Raw genomic sequence first — 18,684 nt, 5'->3', positions numbered from 1 at the left:
AACCCTTCTGGCACCCCACCCCTGCCCACAGCTTCACTCTGTTCTCAATTTTAAGTGTACTAAAATTCATCGTTTCCATAAGGTCTGACTTTCCATAGGGTGGTAAACTGTAGAGCACTGCCCCAGGCAAGATAAGAACTGGTCATTTAGGAAGACAAAGTGGACCATATGCTGTAGATAACTACAGGGACTTATCTTTGAGGGGATATTTTCCTTTTTTTTTTTTTTTTTTTTTTTTTTTTTTTTTTTTTTTCCCAAGACTGGCCTGGAACTTACTCTGGAGACCAGGCTGGCCGTAAACTCAGAGATCCACCTGTCTCTATCTCTCAAGTGCTGGGATTAAAAACATATATCATCAGGCCTGGCAAAAGGATCAGGTTAACTACCTTTGCTGAGAGCTTACTATGCGCCAGGCCTTAGTTCCCAAGTTTTCAGCATTAAAATAAGACTAATGTACTTCCCCACCCTTGTTTATATAGAACATGGGCAGCTTGGAGACAGCACATGTTAAAAATCACAGCCAGTAGTGATGTTGCAGTTTAAACCTAAGAATATGCAACCACAAAAACCACCCCCTGCCTAAGCAGAATCTGACACATAGTAGGTGAAATTTTCACAAGGGTGAGGCACCATTTTCTCCTGGGATGCCCAATGCATTCGTACAAGTAATAGAAGCCAAGCCCACAGCCCGGCCCAGCAGGCTTGGGACATGAAGGCCGACCCCCCGGACTAGAGGCCGGCTGCGGCGCCACAGCTCCTCTCGGAGGGCGGCGGTGGCCCCCAGCCCGCAGGCGGGCAGGAGCTCCGAGGCCATTGGCTGGCGCGCCGGCTGCGAAGGGCGGGGAGCGCCACCGAAGGGGACTGTTTGCTCCTACGGGCTGTAGATGGAGCTGTCCGGCCCCGGCGAGGGGGAAGGCGCCTGGAAAACGTTCTTCTTCTCCCTGGCCGGCCCGAGCGGGGAACAGCACTCCCAGGATGCAGTTTGTGTCAACACGGCCGCAGCCTCAGCAGCTGGGCATCCAGGGCCTGGGGCTGGACAGCGGGAGCTGGAGCTGGGCCCAGGCTCTGCCCCCGGAGGAGGTCTGCCACCAGGAGCCGGCGCTGCGCGCGGAAATGGCCGAGGGAATGCCGCCCATGCAGGTGGGTGCAGCGCCCGCGGGCGCCATGGCCTTCCGCGCCGCGGCCGTGGGGGCGGGGCGGGGCCGGGCGGGCCTCGGGGAGCCTCGCGGAGCCTCGCGGAGCCTCGCGGCGGCCGCGGTCCCGGGCGGCCGCGGGAGCGGGCCCGGCGCAGGCCCCGGGCGCCAGGGCCTTCCGCGCCGCCCGGAGGCCGCTGCGTGGGCCGGTGCTGCCCGGGCCCAGGGCCCGCGGGACGCAGGGACCCGGGCCGCGCTGCCCCCGACCTGGCGCGGCCGGGGTCGCCTCCCTGAGCGGGGACCGGGGTTCCTCTTGGCGTCCTGGGTTTGCGGCAGGCCTTTTCCCGGCCCACAGAGGGAACAGTCCAACCATGTTTACACCGTAGTCAGTTTAGTAAAAGGGTTTGAAGCTGCCCTTTTCCGAGTATAGAGAGCAGTCCACTTTCCCTCTGCACAAGGGGTGAGCCAGGGAAGCATCTGGGAGGGGACTTTGTCGTCTTGGGTTAACAAACTTGCCTGCTTTGGAATCGCCTGAGCAGCTTAAGACAACTGATGACGCCCAAACCGCATCCCTGAGCGTGGTCTTGGGGGTGAGAGACAAGGCTCCAGTTGTTTCTTTAGGCTCCGTAAGTAATCTCAGGGTGCCTAGGACTTAGCTAGGATGGCCTTGGGCATAAAACACACGGGGAAGAGGGTTCAGAGTGGCTGCAGATCTCTGTCTCAGAGGGGAGGCTTTGAGTTGCCCGGACTGGGACTCCTCCGCAGAAGGCTCCCATGTCCCCACCTGATTTTCAACCAGGGCTTAGGACTTGACAAGTCAATCTAGAGTCTCTGTGTTGTTTTTGAGCAAAATGATCGGCAGTAGGTCTTCAAACCTGGTGAAATGCAACAGCCTCTGACTTCCTAAACTTCCACTGCCGCTCTAACCCCCTTCTCTGGACAAGGCCCCAGTGAAGCCTCCATAAGCCCCATGGATGGCACTGATGGCCATCCAGCCACCACGACCCTTCAGGGGCTGGCTGGCATGCCTAGGGCCCTGCTGTTCTCTCTCTCATGTCAGAGGGGAATCCTTAGACGCTGTGGGGTGGTCCTCTGGCTGTCACAGTGTCTTTGAATTTGAGAAAAATAGTTTGTATGATTGTTAAAGGCCTGTCCAGCTCACCTCACAGCTGTAGGATTCTACTTTTCCCAACTGCTGAAGCAGGGAGAGCAGAAAGAAAGAGACACTTCCTGTCCTGTGGGGAACCGAGAGCCAGTTATGAGCCAGTTAGCAGCCTGTGTTGTCATCCAGCCCATGCTGACTGCCTTCCACTCTCCTTTCTGTGCCGTAGGGCTCAGCTCCCAGCCTGTACCTCCTGGAAGATAAAGAAAGAGGCTCTGGGCCGTGGGGAACCCCCTCATCAGGAAGTAGGGAAGGAAGTATAGAGCTTTTCCTTGTAGTCCTCAAGAGGGTGAAGAATGTCCCCTCTTCCTGTCTAATAAAGTGATACTGTCTAGCAAACCTATTTTCATTTTGCGTAATTATGAAAAAGTAGCTGTGTGTGGAATTTAACAACTCCTGGTATGCCATCTAGCCTAAGTCCTCAGTCTCCTCTGGCTGGTAGGCCTAGTAGGAATGGCAGTGGCTACATGTTTGCCAAGTGTTTGTGTTACCTGTGGCGCCTAGAACTCAGCCAGTTGGCAGTGGGGGGCGGTGCTGAAGGATGACCAGCTGCGTCTTTGTTCCCCAATTTCGTCATCTGTAAAGCAGAGATAATCATTCTTGCCCTAACCTGCAAGAGAGATTGTGCAGAAGATTAACTTCAGACAAGTTGCATGGAAATTCCTACCTTGAAACAAAGATGACAGCCAAATGGGAAGTTTGTCATTCAGTATAGCTCATGAAGAAAGCAGCTATTTTATTCAGAGAAAGGGTCTGTGACAGGTTAGGCAGGGGGCCATGACCTAGACTTGCCAGGGGCCAAGGCAGGTGAACTGGTAACCAGCCTGGCTCTCATGAGAAGAAAATGGAAGAGTGGTTAGTTGGATGGATGGGTGGCTGCTCTAGCTATCACTGATGTCATTAATGAGCAAGGCCAGAGGTAGAGGCTGGGTAGAACAAAGGTATTCCATAACATTTGATTAGTTGTCCTATTTTAGGTCTTCTCTCTCACACATGTTCTTATTCTGAGCTATCACTTTCTCCCCTTGAACACAGGCTCAAGAATGGGACATGGATGCCAGGCGACCAATGCCTTTTCAGTTCCCGCCCTTCCCAGATAGGGCCCCCGTCTTTCCTGACCGTATGATGCGTGAACCCCAGTTGCCCACAGCAGAGATCTCACTCTGGACTGTGGTGGCTGCCATTCAGGCTGTAGAGAGGAAGGTGGACGCCCAGGCCAGTCAGTTGCTGAACCTGGAAGGACGGACAGGAACAGCAGAGAAGAAGCTAGCTGATTGCGAGAAGACAGCTGTGGAGTTTGGTAACCACATGGAGAGCAAGTGGGCTGTGCTGGGGACCTTGCTGCAGGAGTACGGGCTGCTGCAGCGGAGGCTGGAGAACCTGGAGAACCTGCTTCGCAACAGGAACTTCTGGGTCTTGAGGCTGCCCCCTGGCAGCAAGGGGGAGGCCCCCAAGGTATGTTGTGAGACAGGGGCAGGGCTAGAGGTGAGGACCTACACAGGTAAACAAACTCTTGATTTCATCTTGTCCATGTTGTCTCAATAGCTTTGTGAGGCCTGTCCTATGCCCTCACTTGATCCTGAGTGTGGTGCCCCAGCAGAGCTGTCCCTGTTCCCAGCAGAGCTGTCCCGTTCCCCACAACAACCCCCTGTGCTTATCTTACAGGCTTTGATGTTGCTTCAGCTTCCCTGAGTTGTTTAGCTGTCTGTTGAACTGTGGTTCTTACTGCTTGGTTTACTCACTTGACAATGTATGTGCTTGTCTGAACTGGAATGTGGCCAAGAATCATTTTTGAGTTAAGGTCACTGATTTCAGGTGGGTCCTTCTAAAATTTAGAATTCTGTTCTGTTCCCATATCCACCCTCCTCCTGGTTCACCAACACTTCATTCTCAAGTCAATGGCCCTGTTGTCTATTTCTCTGAGAGAACGGAGACTTCCAAAGCTGGGTACGGGGGCTCACTCCTGGAATCTAAACACTAGAGGAGCTGAGGCAGTAGGTCGCCATGTATTCAAGGGCATATTGAGTTACATATTGAGTTACAACCCAGGTCTATAGAGTGAGACGCTGTCTCAATAAAAACAAAAACAAGGCTAGAGAAATGGTTAAGAGCACTGGCTGTTCTTCCAGAGAACCTGGATTCAATTCCCAGCACCAGCTCACAACTGTCTATAACTCCAGTTCCTAGTGATCCAGTGGGGATCCAAAGTCCTTCACAGCTACCAGCATTCATTCACCACACACACACACACACACACACACACACACACACACACACTTAAGAATAAATATATTGGGCTGGAGAGATGGCTCAGAGGGTAAGAGCACTGACTGTTCTTCCAGAGGTCCTGAGTTCAATTCCCAGCAACCACATGGTGGCTCACAACCATCTGTAATGAGATATGGTGCCCTCTTCTGGTGTGTAAGCATATATGGAGGCAGAATGTTGTATACATAATAAATAAATAAATCATTAAAAAAAGAATAAATATATTAAAAAACAAGGCAAAACAGGGCTGGCCGTGCCTTGGTAAAGGCCCTTGCCTCCAGCCTGATCATTTAAGTTTGATCCAGGGGATCTAGACATTAGAAGGAGAGAACTGACTCCCCCAAATTATTCTCTTACATGCCAACAAACAAAAGGGGGGCTTCCATAAATAGGAGCATAAATAGGAGTTCATTCTTTGGTCTACCATCCTGGTCCATGTGGGTTCTGCTCCCACCCGCCTCTGTGACTCTGTGCTCCCCACCTTTTCCTCTCCATCACCAGCTGTCTCCTCTCTCCTGGGTCATCCTCACCGTCATGTGTACACTGTGTACCTATTTGGACCCCACACTTCCCTCTACCTCATTCTCATTCTCACCATCAGTACAAGAAAATGCCTTGAAAGAGTTACTTGTATTTGTTACATCTAATGCTTCCCTATCTGGTTATTACAGGTCTTCAAATACATGCCAACGTAGGCAAGACATTGTAATGAACTCTGAGTGCCCATCATGGGCTTCGACAATCACACTCTTGACTGATCCTGTTTTTCCTCTGCATTTCCCAACTCTTGTTTTATTTTGCAGCTAATTCTAGGCATCAGTAGTTTTATTCATACCAGCCATCATGGTGCATGCATTTAATCCCAGCCCCTGTGAGGCAGAGACAGGCAAATCTCTGTGAGTTTGAGATCAGTCTCATCTACATAGTGAGTTCTAGGGCAGCCAGGGCTACAAATTGAGACCCTGTCTTTAATCATCATCATCATCATCTTATTCATAAATATTTCAGTATTCACTCTAAAATGTAAAGACTCATTTTAAAGTATGACAAGGTCCACATTTCCCTGCCTCCATCATGATGTTCAGATTTTCAATTGATTCTTTTTTTTCTCCTTTTTTTTTTTTTTTCCGAGACAGAGTTTCTCTGTGTGGCTTTGGAGCCTATGTGTCCCAAGTGCTGGGATTAAAGGCCTGTGCCATCAATGCCCAGCTTTTTCTCCATTTTTTTTTTAATCAAAATTTAGAGTCATACATGGTTGGATGACAGTTTTCAGGACTTGAGTCTCTCCTTGTACTATGGGTTCTGGGGTTGAACTTAGGTCATCAGGCTTGCAAGGCATTTATTTATTTATTTATTTATTTATTTATTTATTTATTGCTTTTTTAAGACAGGGTTTCTCTGTGTAGCCCTGGCTGTCCTAGTATTTGCTCTGTAGACCAGGCTGGTCTCACAGAGATCTGCCTGCCTCTGCCTCCCATAGTGCTGGGATTAAAGGGGTATGTCACCATGTGGCATGAGGCATAAATTTTTAACTGCTAAGCCATCTTGCTGGTCTAGGACTTTTTGAAATATGTAGGCTCTTCCTTCATTTCTTATCCTTCCTTGCACCTTATGTAGTGGAGGAACTCTCATTGAACAGGTTCTCAGTCTATCCTCAATATTCCAGTAAATTGGTAACTAGATAACTCTCTCTGCAACCAACTCCAGTCAGACTTTTTATGGTTTTCTAAGGTCCTTATTATGTCCACAGTATAAGACCATCAGTCTGGTCTCTGCCGTCATCCTTTTAATGCCATCACCAATAGCAGGTGGTTACTCCTTCCTGGCAACACCTTTAATGTGGCTTCTAGGATTCTGATCTCCCTTGGTGCTCTCTCTAGCTCACTAGCAACTAGTCCTCAGTCTGCTTTGCTGGCTCTGTGTCCTTTTTTCATCTTCTGAATGTTAGTGGAGTGGTCCTGGCTCAGTCTTAGCATTTGTGCTCATTTGCACCTGTTTGCTCATAACTTCATCCATACCCATGGTTTTAACTACTTGTGGCTCCCAGATGCACCTTTCCCACCTATCCCACCATATATATATGTTAACAGGAAGAAATGTGAATATATATATTTATATTTCTTCCTGTTAACTCAGCATTCTGGATTTAATACGACCAGACTGAATTATGGGTCTTTTGCCTGAAGCCTATTTTGTCCAAAGTCACCCTCATCTTTAATAATGACAGTTCCATGCTTTCAGTCATTCAGATCTCATGTTGCCCCTCTGGTACACCTCCATAGTCTGACCAGTTCCATCACCTGCTTCAAGTCAGTCTCATCTTCCTTTTTATGGTCTCAATCTCTTGACCTATCTCCTGTTCTCCATCCTTGTTTAGGTCCCACACTACAATATATTCCTAAAAGAATAGCGATAGTGATCCCATTCAAATACCTCATTCATGGCTGGAGATGTAGTTAAGTTGGTAGAATGCTTGCTTAACATGTGCAAACTGATCCCTAGCACCTCATAAACGTTGGCCTGGTAGCACACGCCTGTAATCACAGCGCTTGGAATGGGAGGTGGAAGCAGGAGGATCTGAATTTGAAGGCCATCCTAGGCTACAGAGCAAATTCAAGGCCACCCCAGGAATATATGTGACCCTGTCTTTAAAAAAAAAAAAAAGTGTCATACTAAATCCATATAATGGCTTCTCATCTTTTTCTTCTTTTTTAAATGTAGTTTACATGCAATCTTTGGTTTCATTTTTTTAATTACACTTTTTAGGGGGATGAGGGACATGTGCCACAGCATGTCTGTGGAGATTAGATGACAACCTGTTGGGGCTGATTCTGACCTTCTACCACGTGGGTCCAGGGATGGAACTCAGGTTGTCAGGGTCAATAGCAGGTGCCTCTACACACCGAGCCATCACATCAGCCCTGGCTTTCCATCTCATTCCCAATAAACATCCAAGTTTGCCATCTTCTTGACCTCATCTCACCACTCTCCTTGCTGCCCAGTACCTGTCAGCTGTCTGGCCTCCTGCTGTTCTCCAGAATCACGAGCTGCTCCTGCCACAGGGACATCTCTCCTGGAAGCTCTTCCCTGGTTACCTGCCTGCTTCTCTAGTCAGTCCCACACTTCCATGGGGGTTAGCTTAGCTGTTATTTAATCAATGTGCCTTCCATGGTCACCTTACTACTAAGGAATCAAGCCCCCAAGCTGTGTGGGGTAGCACATGCCTGAATACCAGCCTTGGAAAGCAGGAAGATTTTGAGTTTACAGCCAGCCTGGGCTATGTATTGAGTTCAAAGTCAGCCTGGGGTTCATAGCAAGATCCTGTCCAAATGAGCAAATAAGCAACAGTACCAAGTTCTTCCAGAATCTTGAATTTTTTTTTCTTTCGGTTAGCATTCCCTAATCAGAATGTAAATTATTGGTTCATGACTGTGCCTTGTGTTTATAGTGGCAATCAGCTTAGAGATGGAATGTGAAACACATTTACCTATTCTCTGACTGAAGAGCTCAGAGCTCCTAGGAAGGGACCATGTCTTAGTGTGTCTTTATATCCAATGGGATGCTCAGTCTATTGACACTACCAGAAGAGCTGCCAGACATCTGTGTCTCTCGGCTGTAAGAAACTGATTTGCATCAACTGTGATTTTTGTATTTGTTGCCTGAGCAGCATGATCAGCATCTAGTCACCTGCTTCCCTTTGCTTTTGTCTGTACGTGTGCCTAATCTGTGCAAGATCCTTACCTACTACCACTTGTTCTATATGTTGAATAAAATGGTAGGAGTCTCAAGTTGCCACCTGCCATTGCATGATAATGGAATTGTTTGGAATCAGCAGGCTTGAGTTTGCATTTGACTGTGCCACCTTCTGGCTTTCCTACTATTGGGCAAGTATATTTTTGTTGTCTCTGAGCCTCTTCAGTTTCTCATTAAAGAAGTGTAAGTAGTGAAGCATGTCTATTTCTAGTTGGTCCCTTTGAACTTCAGTGTTGTTTATAACACGAAGATGGCATTGTAATTGCTTTTTGGAGTTATGAAAAGTCATTGATTTTATTTATGGGAAAACACCATGTAATCATTGTTAGTTATTTGTTGACAGGCAGCAAATGACCCCAAAATGGTAGTCTAAAAAATAAATCATCCGATAGTTCCTGTGAGTGAGGAATCAGGAACAGCTTGGGTGGTTCTGCTCAGTCAGTCCTGTGAGGTTTCAGTGTGACTTTTGACTAGTAATGCTGTCATTTGAAGGTTGACTACAACTCCCTTACCTGGTTGTTTGGGTCTCCCCAAGACTGTTTGAACCTACTTATAACAAAGAAGCTATCCCTGTTTCCTAGAATGAGGAATTCAAAGAGAAATAGTAGGATGGGTGTTGTATGTTCTATGCTATACCATTTCACTTCATTTGCTAGAAGTGACTTACCAAATCCTGCCTGCATTCAATAGGTAGAGAATTAAGCTCTTCCAACCTGAAGGGACTGAAAAAATGTTTGTTGGGCTAGGGAGACAGCTCAATTATTAACATGCTTGCCATGAAAACATAAGGATCTGAGTTTGCTCCCCAGAACCCATGAAAAATAGCCAGGCATGATGTGTGCTTGTAATCACATGTTAGGGAAGTGGACACAGAGGATTCCTTGGGCTCAATGGCTAGCAAGTCTAGCCTAATTGATGAGCCCCAAGCTACTGAAAACCTGTCTCCAAGGAGGTAGATACCCAGGCATACACACATACCCATACACATTTGTGAACCTGTACATACAAACATGAACACATATTCATAAAAGAAATCACATGTGTATTTTATAACCACTACAACCCTAGAGTGCCTGGGAGTGCTCATGAATGTTGCTTTCCACAGTTAATGTCACACTGTATGTTCTTAGGTGTTCAAGATGCATTCTGTTTATCTGTTAGGTCTAGGAAGGATATTCTCTCAGATCCCTTAGGCCTGTTGTATCTACTAATGGATTCCTAGCTAATTCATGGGTAGTCTTTCCTGTCTGCAGCTAGTCTGCAGGCTCCCTTCTGTCTCAGACTGTGTCTTAGGTTTCTGTATTCTGTCACCATGGAGCTTTTAAAGAGTGATGTATATTTCCAACTGTATAGTTCTGAAGTTTTGACTCTCCAAGGAAATGATAAAATAAAGTGAAGAAGCCACTGTACTGCAGAAGATGGTGAACATACCTTGGATATATTTAGTGTTAAGTACTTACAGGTGATTGAAGGAATGACTCAGAAGGCTGTGGAACTTTGAAGGGAACAAGAAAAGTTTAAGCTATCCTCAAAGAGGTAATAGTTGCAATAAAAACAATGAAATGCCAAGGGAAAGGAGAAGAAACAGCAAAGAATAATAGCAGAGCTTCATCCCAGGAGATGAAGAAGAAACAACAAAGAGTGCATGAGCAGCTCAATAATAGGTGACGTGACTGGTCACAGGAGCCAAGCAAAGCTCTAGAAAGGTGTTCTGGGCCTATCAAAGCAAGATCTTAACAACAAATCATTGGTGAATTTTCAGGGTATGGTTTGCTTTTAGAGAACAGATGTTAGATTTTAGGGAGCTAAAATGTATATGGATTTTGAAAACGGAAAAACAGACTTTTCTTAGGATATCTCAAGAGCAGGAGCAGAGTGAACTGAGACAGCAGAGATCTGCCTGCCTCTGCCCCCTGGGTGCTGTGATTAAAGGTGTTCGACACCACGTCCAGCTGGGTGTGTTTTGTTTTACATTTTATTTATTTACTTGTTTATTTATTTATTTTTTTTTGTGTGTGTGTGTGTGTGTGTGCACGTGACATAACACAGGTGTAGGGTCATGAATAAGTTCTCTCCCTTCCACCATGTGTGTGTTGGGAATTGTACTCAAGTCATCATACTTGGTGGCAAGTGACCTTACCCACTAAGCCATCTTCCAGTCTGAGTGAGTGAAGTTTTTCTTAGGTTGAAATGACCCCCAGGAGAAAGAGCCAGTGAGAGGGAGAAACTGGAGATGTGAAGGAGTCAACATTATTTGGATTAATCTTTGCAGATGGTAGGTGGAGTAGAAATACAGAATGAAATTGGCAGGTTTGACTTAATAAGAAGAAAAGGGCAAAATAGGAGCTCCCTAACATCAGTCTGGGATCAGAGACAGGTGGGAGAAGATGCAGGGAGACCAGGCAGGGCTTGCAATAAACTTCCTGGGGAACATGGCAAGGTATCAATAAGAGGTCACCAAAGCAGTGTGGGGCAGCTGGTGGGAATTTGTGGCAGATGTTGATTGCAGAATTCTGTGGTTTCATCTAATAACAGGGAAATAAAATGAAAACAAGGGGGTTGCATTTTTTTCCCAGACTGGGAATTTGCCCAAGTCTGGTAGGAGTTCTAGTTATAATTCTAATGATGGACAGGGAGCTGTCAATAGGGAGACACTTGGCCACTAAACACAGCTGTGCATATCACCCTTGCATAGGGTCGCCTTGCAGGTTCATGCACCTGGCTTGTGGACTGACAGACCTGGGACCAGTAGCTTTGCACCTGGCCCTGCTGGCTCTATCATTCACCCGGTGTCCCACACAGACCAGCTTTGGCCCTGAACATGAAGGCATGTAGACTAGGGGCTGGGTGAGATTCGAGGCACTGGATCTCAGAGTGAGAGCCCGATGCTGGTTCAGTAGGGATGTAAGAGGGCACAGGGTGGAGCCTGTGTGGTCAGAGAGAGAAGTTCAGCAATTAATTAATGGAAATGAAACAACCAGGTTCAGAGTGAGGCGGGGCTGGAGGAGGCTGAAATGAGTGTGGACGAGGCTCCTAGTCAGAATGAAATAGCAGCTCTATACAACATATGAGAATACCTCAATGGGCAGTGACTAATGGCAGCCACAGCCACAGCAGGGCTTCCTCATAAAGACAGGGCAGGGTCCTGGAGCTGAGGTGTGTACCTTTGGATTGTCCATGTTTATGACAAAACTTTTCGGGGGGTGGGAGAGTGCTGGAAAAATGGCTCTGTGGTTAAGAGCACTAATTGTTCTTCTAGAGGGCCCAGGTTTGATTCCCAGCACCTAAACTGAGGCTCACAGCCATGGCAACTCCAGTTCTAGAGAATCTAGCCCCTCTTCTGACCTCTGCAAGCCCAGGTACACAGACATTCATGCAGACAAAACACTCATACACATAAAATAAAAATAATAAAATCTTGAAAAAAAATTTAACTGTGTACACACAGGTGATCCGACCTGAAATGCAGGTTTTGTCTCCCAATTTTACAGTTCTTGACTTCCTGATTCCCACTTGGCATCTCTCATTTCCCTGTTACCCTGAACTCCCAAAGAAGCACACTGACTATGGCTCTGTCTTCAGTGTCTAGTTGTCTAAAATAGCAAAGGGCAGGATTAAGTGCTTAATAAAAAAAGAAAAGAGAGAGCCAAGAGATGGCTCAGCAGGTAAGAGCTCTTGATACTAAGCCTGGCAACTTGGATCCTGGTAGAATTTGAGAACCAGTTTCACAAGTTGTCCTCTGACCTCCGAGTGTGTGCCATTGCATAGATACTTCCACACTCATATGCACAATACACAGCGAATGAGTAAAATGTTTACAAAAAAAAAGAAGGAAAAGGGAAAAGGACAGCATTGACACCATTGCTATTGGTTACCTAGGAAGGCCAGCTTTCCAGTACAGGAAATTCTGAATCCATAGAAATGAGTTGATGTGAGCTGAGATACAGAAATTGGTGTTCTGGGAACAGAGGCCAAGCTCTGAGATAGGCTGGCCCTGTGACCCCAGGAAAGTGGGGTGAGGAACAGCAGCAAGCTGCTGACTAAACCCTTGTTGGCTCAGGTCCCAGTGACCTTCGTCGACATTGCTGTCTACTTCTCTGAGGATGAGTGGAAGAACTTGGACGAATGGCAGAAGGAGCTCTACAGCAATCTGGTGAAGGAGAACTACAAAACCCTGATGTCCCTGGGTAAGGATGCCTCCCCTCCATTGGTGAGAGCTCTCTGTTGAGAGCTTCAAGATGTAAAGGTGTCTAAAGGAAAGGGACACAGAACTTTTTATGGTAGGATGAAAATTAAAAGGTTGGCAGCTGAGCCTGTCACTGTGGTAGTGTATGTGACACCACTATTATTCTAAAATATCATAAAATATCAAGTTCATACCTCCTTGTGTTGTATCCTAACAGCCTGGGGTCAACTATGGGCTGTGCACTCTTGACTGTTGGGAACCAGTTCCTTCTACATTAGAAGCCCAGGATCCTGTTGGCTTGCTTTCAAGGTTCCTTCCTTACACAATAACTACCATGCTGAGGGACATTGGTAACAGACAGCCCTGCTGTATCACCTCAACCTGAATTCACTGGTCAACTTCATACAGCCTTCTTTCCCTTTCTCTCCAACTCACAGACTCGGATGGCCCGGTGTCCAAGCCAGATGCTCCAGTTCAGGCAGAACCCAGGGAAGAGCCTTGTGTGTGGGAACAGCATCACCCTGAAGAGAGAGAAATCCCAGTGGCTGCAGACACAGGTAATGACTGTTGAACTAGGGAGGAGCAGGAGAGGGAAGCTAGCGAAGGGGTTGGGTGTGGTGTGAACCTTTTTTTTTTTTTTTTCCTTTGCTTATCTTTTCTTTATTTTATTTTAATTAGAAAGAAGATTATTTTTCATGTTAATCCCAGGTCCCTCTCCCTCCCCTCCTCCCCTACCCCCCGCAACTAATACCTTACCTACCCCATACCCCTTTCTGCTACCCAGGGAGGATGAGTCCTTCCGTAGGGGTTCTTAAAGTCTGTCATATCCATTGGGATAGGGCCGAGGCCAACCCCCTTGTGCTAGGCTCAGGGAGTATCCCTCCATGTGGGGTGGGCTCCCAAAGTCCATTCCTATGCTAGGGATAAGTACTGGTTCACTACAAGGGGCTCCAATAGATTTCCAAGGTCTCCTCACTGACACCCACGTTCATGGGGTCTGGATCAGCATGGAACCATGCTGGTTTCCCAGGTATCAGTCTGGGGACCAACAGCTCTCCCTTGTTCAGGTCAGCTGTTTCAGTGGGTTTCATCAGCCTGGTATGGACCCCTTTGCTCATCTGTCCTTCTCTGCAACTGGATTCCAGTTCAGTTCAAGGTTTAGCTGTGGGTGTCTGCTTCTACTTCCACCAGCTGCTGGATGAAGGCTATATGATGGCATATGAATTAGTCATCAATCTCATTATCAGGGGAGGGCATTTAAGGTAGCCTCTCCTCTGTTGCTTAGATTGTTAGTGGTGTCATCTTTGTAGCTCTCCAGACATTTCCCTAGTGCCTGATTTCTCTTTAAACCTATAATGTCTCCCTCTGTTATATTATCTCTTATCTCACTCTCTTCTGTTTTTCCCTCAACTCAACCTCCCTGCCCCATCATGTCTTCCTCACCCCTCCTCTTCTCCCCTTCTCATTCTCCTAGTTCCCTCTCCCCTCCCCCCATGCTCCCAATTTGCTCAGGAGATCTTGTCCCTTTCCCCTTCTCCAGGGGACCATGTCTGCCTCTCTTAGGGTCCTCCTTGTTTCCTAGCTTCTCTGGCAGTGTGGATTGTAGGCTGATAATCCTTTACTCTATGTCTAAAATCCACATATGAGTGACTACATTCCATATTTGTCTTTTTGTGACTGGGTTACCTTGCTCAGAATGGTTTCTTCTAGTTCCATTCATTTGCCTGCAAATTTCAAGATTCCATTGTTTTGTTTTGTTTTCTGCTGAGTAGTACTCCATTGTGTAAATTTACCACATTTTCTCTATTCATTCTTCAGTTGAGGGGCATCTAGGTTGTTTCCAGGCTCTGGCTATTACAAATAGTGCTTCAATGAACATCATTGAACAGATGTCCTTGTATGAATGTGCTTCTTTTGGGTATATGCCTAAGAGTGGAATTGCTAGATCTTGGGGTAGACTCCCATTTTCCTGAGGAATCGCCATACTGATTTCCACAGTGGCTGTACCAGTTGGCACTCCCACCAGCAGTGGAGGAGTGTTCCCTTTTCTCCACATCCTCTCCAGCATAAACTGTCATTGGTGTTTTTGATTTTAGCCATTCTGACGGGTGTAAGATGGTATCTCAGAGTTGTTTTGATTTGCATTTCCCTGATGGCTAAGGATGTTGAACACTTTCTTATGTGTCTTTCAGCCATTTTAGATTCCTCTATTGAGAATTGTCTATTTAGTTCTGCACCACACTTTTTAATTGGATTATTTGGTATTTTGGAGACTAGCTTCTTGAGTTCTTTGTAAATTTTGGAGATCAGCCCTCTGTCGGATGTGGGGGTTGGTGAATATCTTTTCCCAGTCTGTGGGCTGTCGTTTTGTCTTGCTAACTGTGTCCTTTGCCTTACAGAAGCGTCTCAGTTTCAGGAGGTCCCATTTATTAATTGTTGATTTCAGTGTCTGTGCTACTGGTGTTATGTTCAGGAAGCGGTCTCCTGTACCAATTCGTTCAGGTGAATTTCCTACTTTCTCTTCTAATAAGTTCAGTGTGGCTGGATTTATGTTGAGGTCTTTGATCCATTTAGACTTAAGTTTTGTGCTTGGCGATAGACATGGATCTATCTGCAGTCTTCTACATGCCAGCATCCAGTTATGCCAGCACCATTTGTTGAAGATGCTTTCTTTATTCCATTGTATAGCTTTAGCTTCTTTGTCAAAAATCAGGTGTTCATAGGTGTGTGGGTTAATATCAGGGGTTTCAAATCGATTCCATTGGTCGACCTGTCTATTTTTGTGCCAATACCAAGCTGTTTTCAGGACTATAGCTCTATAATAGAGCTTGAAATCAGGGATGGTGATGCCTCCGGAAGTTCTTTTATTGTACAGGGTTGTTTTGGCTATCCTGGGTCTTTTGTTTCTCCATATAAAGTTGAGATTTGTTTTTTCAAGATCTGTGAAGAATTGTGCTGGGATTTTGATGGGAATTGCATTGAATCTGTAGATTGCTTTTGGCAAGATTGCCATTTTTACTATGTTGATCTTACCTATCCAGGAACATAGGAGATCTTTCCATTTTCTGGTATCTTCTTTAATTTCTTTCTTTAAAAACTCAAAATTCTTATGATACAGGTCTTTCACTCCAAGGTATTTTATGTTGTTTGTGGCAATTGTAAAGGGTGATGTTTCTCTGATTTCTTTCTCAGCACATTTATCATCCATATATAGTAGGGCTACTGATTTTTTTGAGTTAATCTTGCATCCTGCCACTTTGCTGAATGAAGGTGTTTTTCAGCAGTAGGAGTTCCCTGGTAGAGTTTGTCGGGTCACTTATGTAGACTATCATATCATCTGCAAACAGGAAAGCTTGACTTCTTCCTTTCCAATTTGTATCCCTTCATCTCCTTTTGTTGTCTTATTGCTCTAGCTAGAACTTCAAGGACAATATTGAAGAGATATGGAGAGAGTGGACAGCCTTGTCTTGTTCCTGCTTTAGAGGAATAGCTTTGACTTTCTCTCCATTTAGTTTGATATTGGCTGTTGGTTTACTGTATATTGTTTTTATTATGTTCAGGTATGTTCCTGTTATCCCTGATTTCTCCAGGACCTTTATTATAAAGGGGTGTTGGATTTTGTCAAAGACTTTTTTGGCATCTAGTGAGATGATCATGTGTTTTTTCTTCTTCAGTTGGTCTATATGGTGGATTACACTGATAGATTTTCGAATGTTGCACCAACCCTGCATCCCCGGGATGAAGTCTACTTGATCATGGTGGATGATTTTCCTGATGTTTTTGGATTCAGTTTGCCAGTATTTTATTGAGTATTTTTGCATCTATGTTCATGAGGGATATTGGTCTGTAGTTCTCTTACTTAGTTGTGTCTTTGTGAGCCTTGGGTACCAACGTAATTGTAGCCTTATAAAAAGAGTTTGGCAATGACCTTCTGCATCTATTGTGTTGAGCAATTTGAGGAGTATTGGTATTAGCTCTTTTTGAATTTCTGGTAGAATTCTGTACTGAAGCCATCTGGGGCCCTGGGCTTTTTTTGGTTGGGAGACTTTAGATGACTGCTTCTATTTCCTTAGAGGTTGTAGGTCTGTTTAAGTTGCTTATCTGTTCTTGATTCAATTTTGGTAAGTGACATCTGTCCAGAAAATTATCCCTTTTCTTTAAATTTTTGAATTTTGTGGAGTACAGTTTTTCAAAGTATGACCTGATGATTCTCTGGATTTCCTCAATGTCCATTGTTATGTCCCCCTTTTCATTTCTGATTTTGTTAATTTGCATGTTCTCTCTCTCTCTCTCTGCCTTTTGGTTAGTTTGGATAAAGGTTTGTCTATCTTGTTGATTTTCTCGAAGAACTAACTCTTTGTTCCATTGATTCTTTGAATTGCTTTCTTTGTTTTGACTTTATTGATTTCTGCCCTCAGTTTGATTATTTCCTGAGTCTACTCCTTTGGGGTGAATTTGCTTCCATTTGTTCTAGAGCTTTCAGCTGTGATGTCAACTCTTTGATGTGACTATTCTCTAGTTTCTTCACGTGAGCACTTAGAGCTATGAACTTTCCTCTTAGTACTGTTTTCAAAGTATCCCATGAGTTTGGGTATGTTGTGTCTTCATTTTCATTGAATTCTAAGAAGTCTTTAATTTCTTTCTTTATTTCTTCTTTGACCCAGGAATGGTGCTGTTGTGTGTTGTTCAATTTCCATGAGTTGGTAGGTTTTCTGCAATTTGTGTTGTTTTTGAATTCTAACTTTAAAGCATGGTGGTCTGACAAGACACAGGGGGTTATTCAATTTTTTGGTACCTGTTGAGGTTTGCTATGTTGCCAGGTATGTGGTGATTTTAGAGAAGGTTCCATGTGATGCTGAAAAGAAGGTATATTCTGCCTAGCATTGGTGGCACACACCTTTAATCCCAGCACTTGGGAGGCAGAAGCAGGAGAATCTCTGTGAGTTCGAGATCAGCCTGGTCTACAAGAGCTAGTTCCAGGACAGTCTCCAATGCCACAGGGAAACTCTGTCTTGAAAAAACAGCAACAAAAAAAAGAAGGTATATTATTTTGTGTTTGGATGGAATATTCTATAGATGTCTGTTAATCCCAATTGGTTCATAACTTGTGTTAGTTCCTTTGTCTTTTTGTTCAGTTTCTGTCTGGTGGGCCTGTCCAATGTAGAGAGTGGGGTGTTGAAGTCTCCCACTATAACTGTTTGGGGTCTTATTTGTGATTTGAGTTTTAATAATATTTCTTTTATGAACATTGGTAACTTTATATTTGGGGCATAGATGTTTAGAATTGAGACTTCTTCCTGATGGGTTTTTCCTGTGATGAATATGAAATGACCTTCATCTCTTTTGATTGATTTTAGTTTGAAGTCTATCTTGTTAGATACTAGGATAGCTACCGAAGCTCGTTTCTTTGGTCCATTTGATTGGAATATCTTATCCCAACCCTTTACTCTGAGGTAATGTCTGCCTTTGAAGTTGAGGTGTGTTTCCTGTATGCAGCAGAAGGATGGATTCTGTCTTCGTATTCACTCTGTTAGCCTGTGTCTTTTTATAGGCGAGTTAAGACCATTAATATTGAAGGAAATTTAGGTCTATTGAGTGCTTATTCTCATTTGTTTTTGATTTGTTTTTGGTAGTGGTATTACATGTGGATTTACCCTGCTTTTTCTTTTGGGTTTTGGTAAAGTGGGGTTATCTATTGCCTATGTTTTTGTGAGTGTAGTTAATTTCTGTCGGTTGTAGTTTTGCTTGCAGTACTTTCTGTAGGGCTGGATTAATGGTTACATATTGTTTAAATCTGGTTTTGTTGTGGAATATCTTGTTTTCTCCATTTATAGTGATTGAAAGCTTTGCTGGGTATAGTAGTCTGGGCTGGCATCAGTGTTGGTAGATATCTATCCAGGTCATTCTGGCTTTCAGAGTTTCCATGGAGAAGTCAGGTGTAATTCTGATAGGTTTGCCTTTATATGTTACTTGGCCTTTTTCCTTTGCTGCTCTTAATATTCTTTCTTTATTCTGTATGTTTGGTGTTTTAATTATTATGTGATGAGGGGACTTCCTTTTGTGGTCCACTCTATTTGATGTTCTGTAGGCTTCTTGTACTTTCATTAGCACGTTTTTCTTTAGGTTGGGAAAGTTTTCTTATATGATTTTGTTGAATATGTTTTCTGCACCTTTGAGTTGGG

The 18,684-nt window shown here is 44.9% G+C and overlaps 1 protein-coding gene across 1 annotated transcript in view; it reads left to right on the top strand.

Moving 5' to 3' along the window:
• Positions 1–350: 350 nt before the first annotated feature.
• The window catches only part of LOC100754633 (zinc finger protein 282), a 33,700-nt gene continuing 15,366 nt past the window's right edge, over positions 351–18,684 (top strand). Inside the window, 4 exon segments of the mRNA XM_027428509.2 lie at positions 351–1,140; positions 3,331–3,750; positions 12,377–12,503; positions 12,940–13,059. Coding sequence (XP_027284310.1) covers positions 976–1,140; positions 3,331–3,750; positions 12,377–12,503; positions 12,940–13,059 — 832 coding nt within the window. The 5' untranslated portion in view covers positions 351–975.

This window comes from Cricetulus griseus, chromosome 8 (genome assembly GCF_003668045.3).
Source record: "Cricetulus griseus strain 17A/GY chromosome 8, alternate assembly CriGri-PICRH-1.0, whole genome shotgun sequence".
Classification (NCBI taxonomy): Eukaryota; Metazoa; Chordata; class Mammalia; order Rodentia; family Cricetidae; genus Cricetulus; species Cricetulus griseus.
Note: the sequence above shows the minus strand (reverse complement) of the source record. Positions and strands in the feature narration are given on the sequence as shown.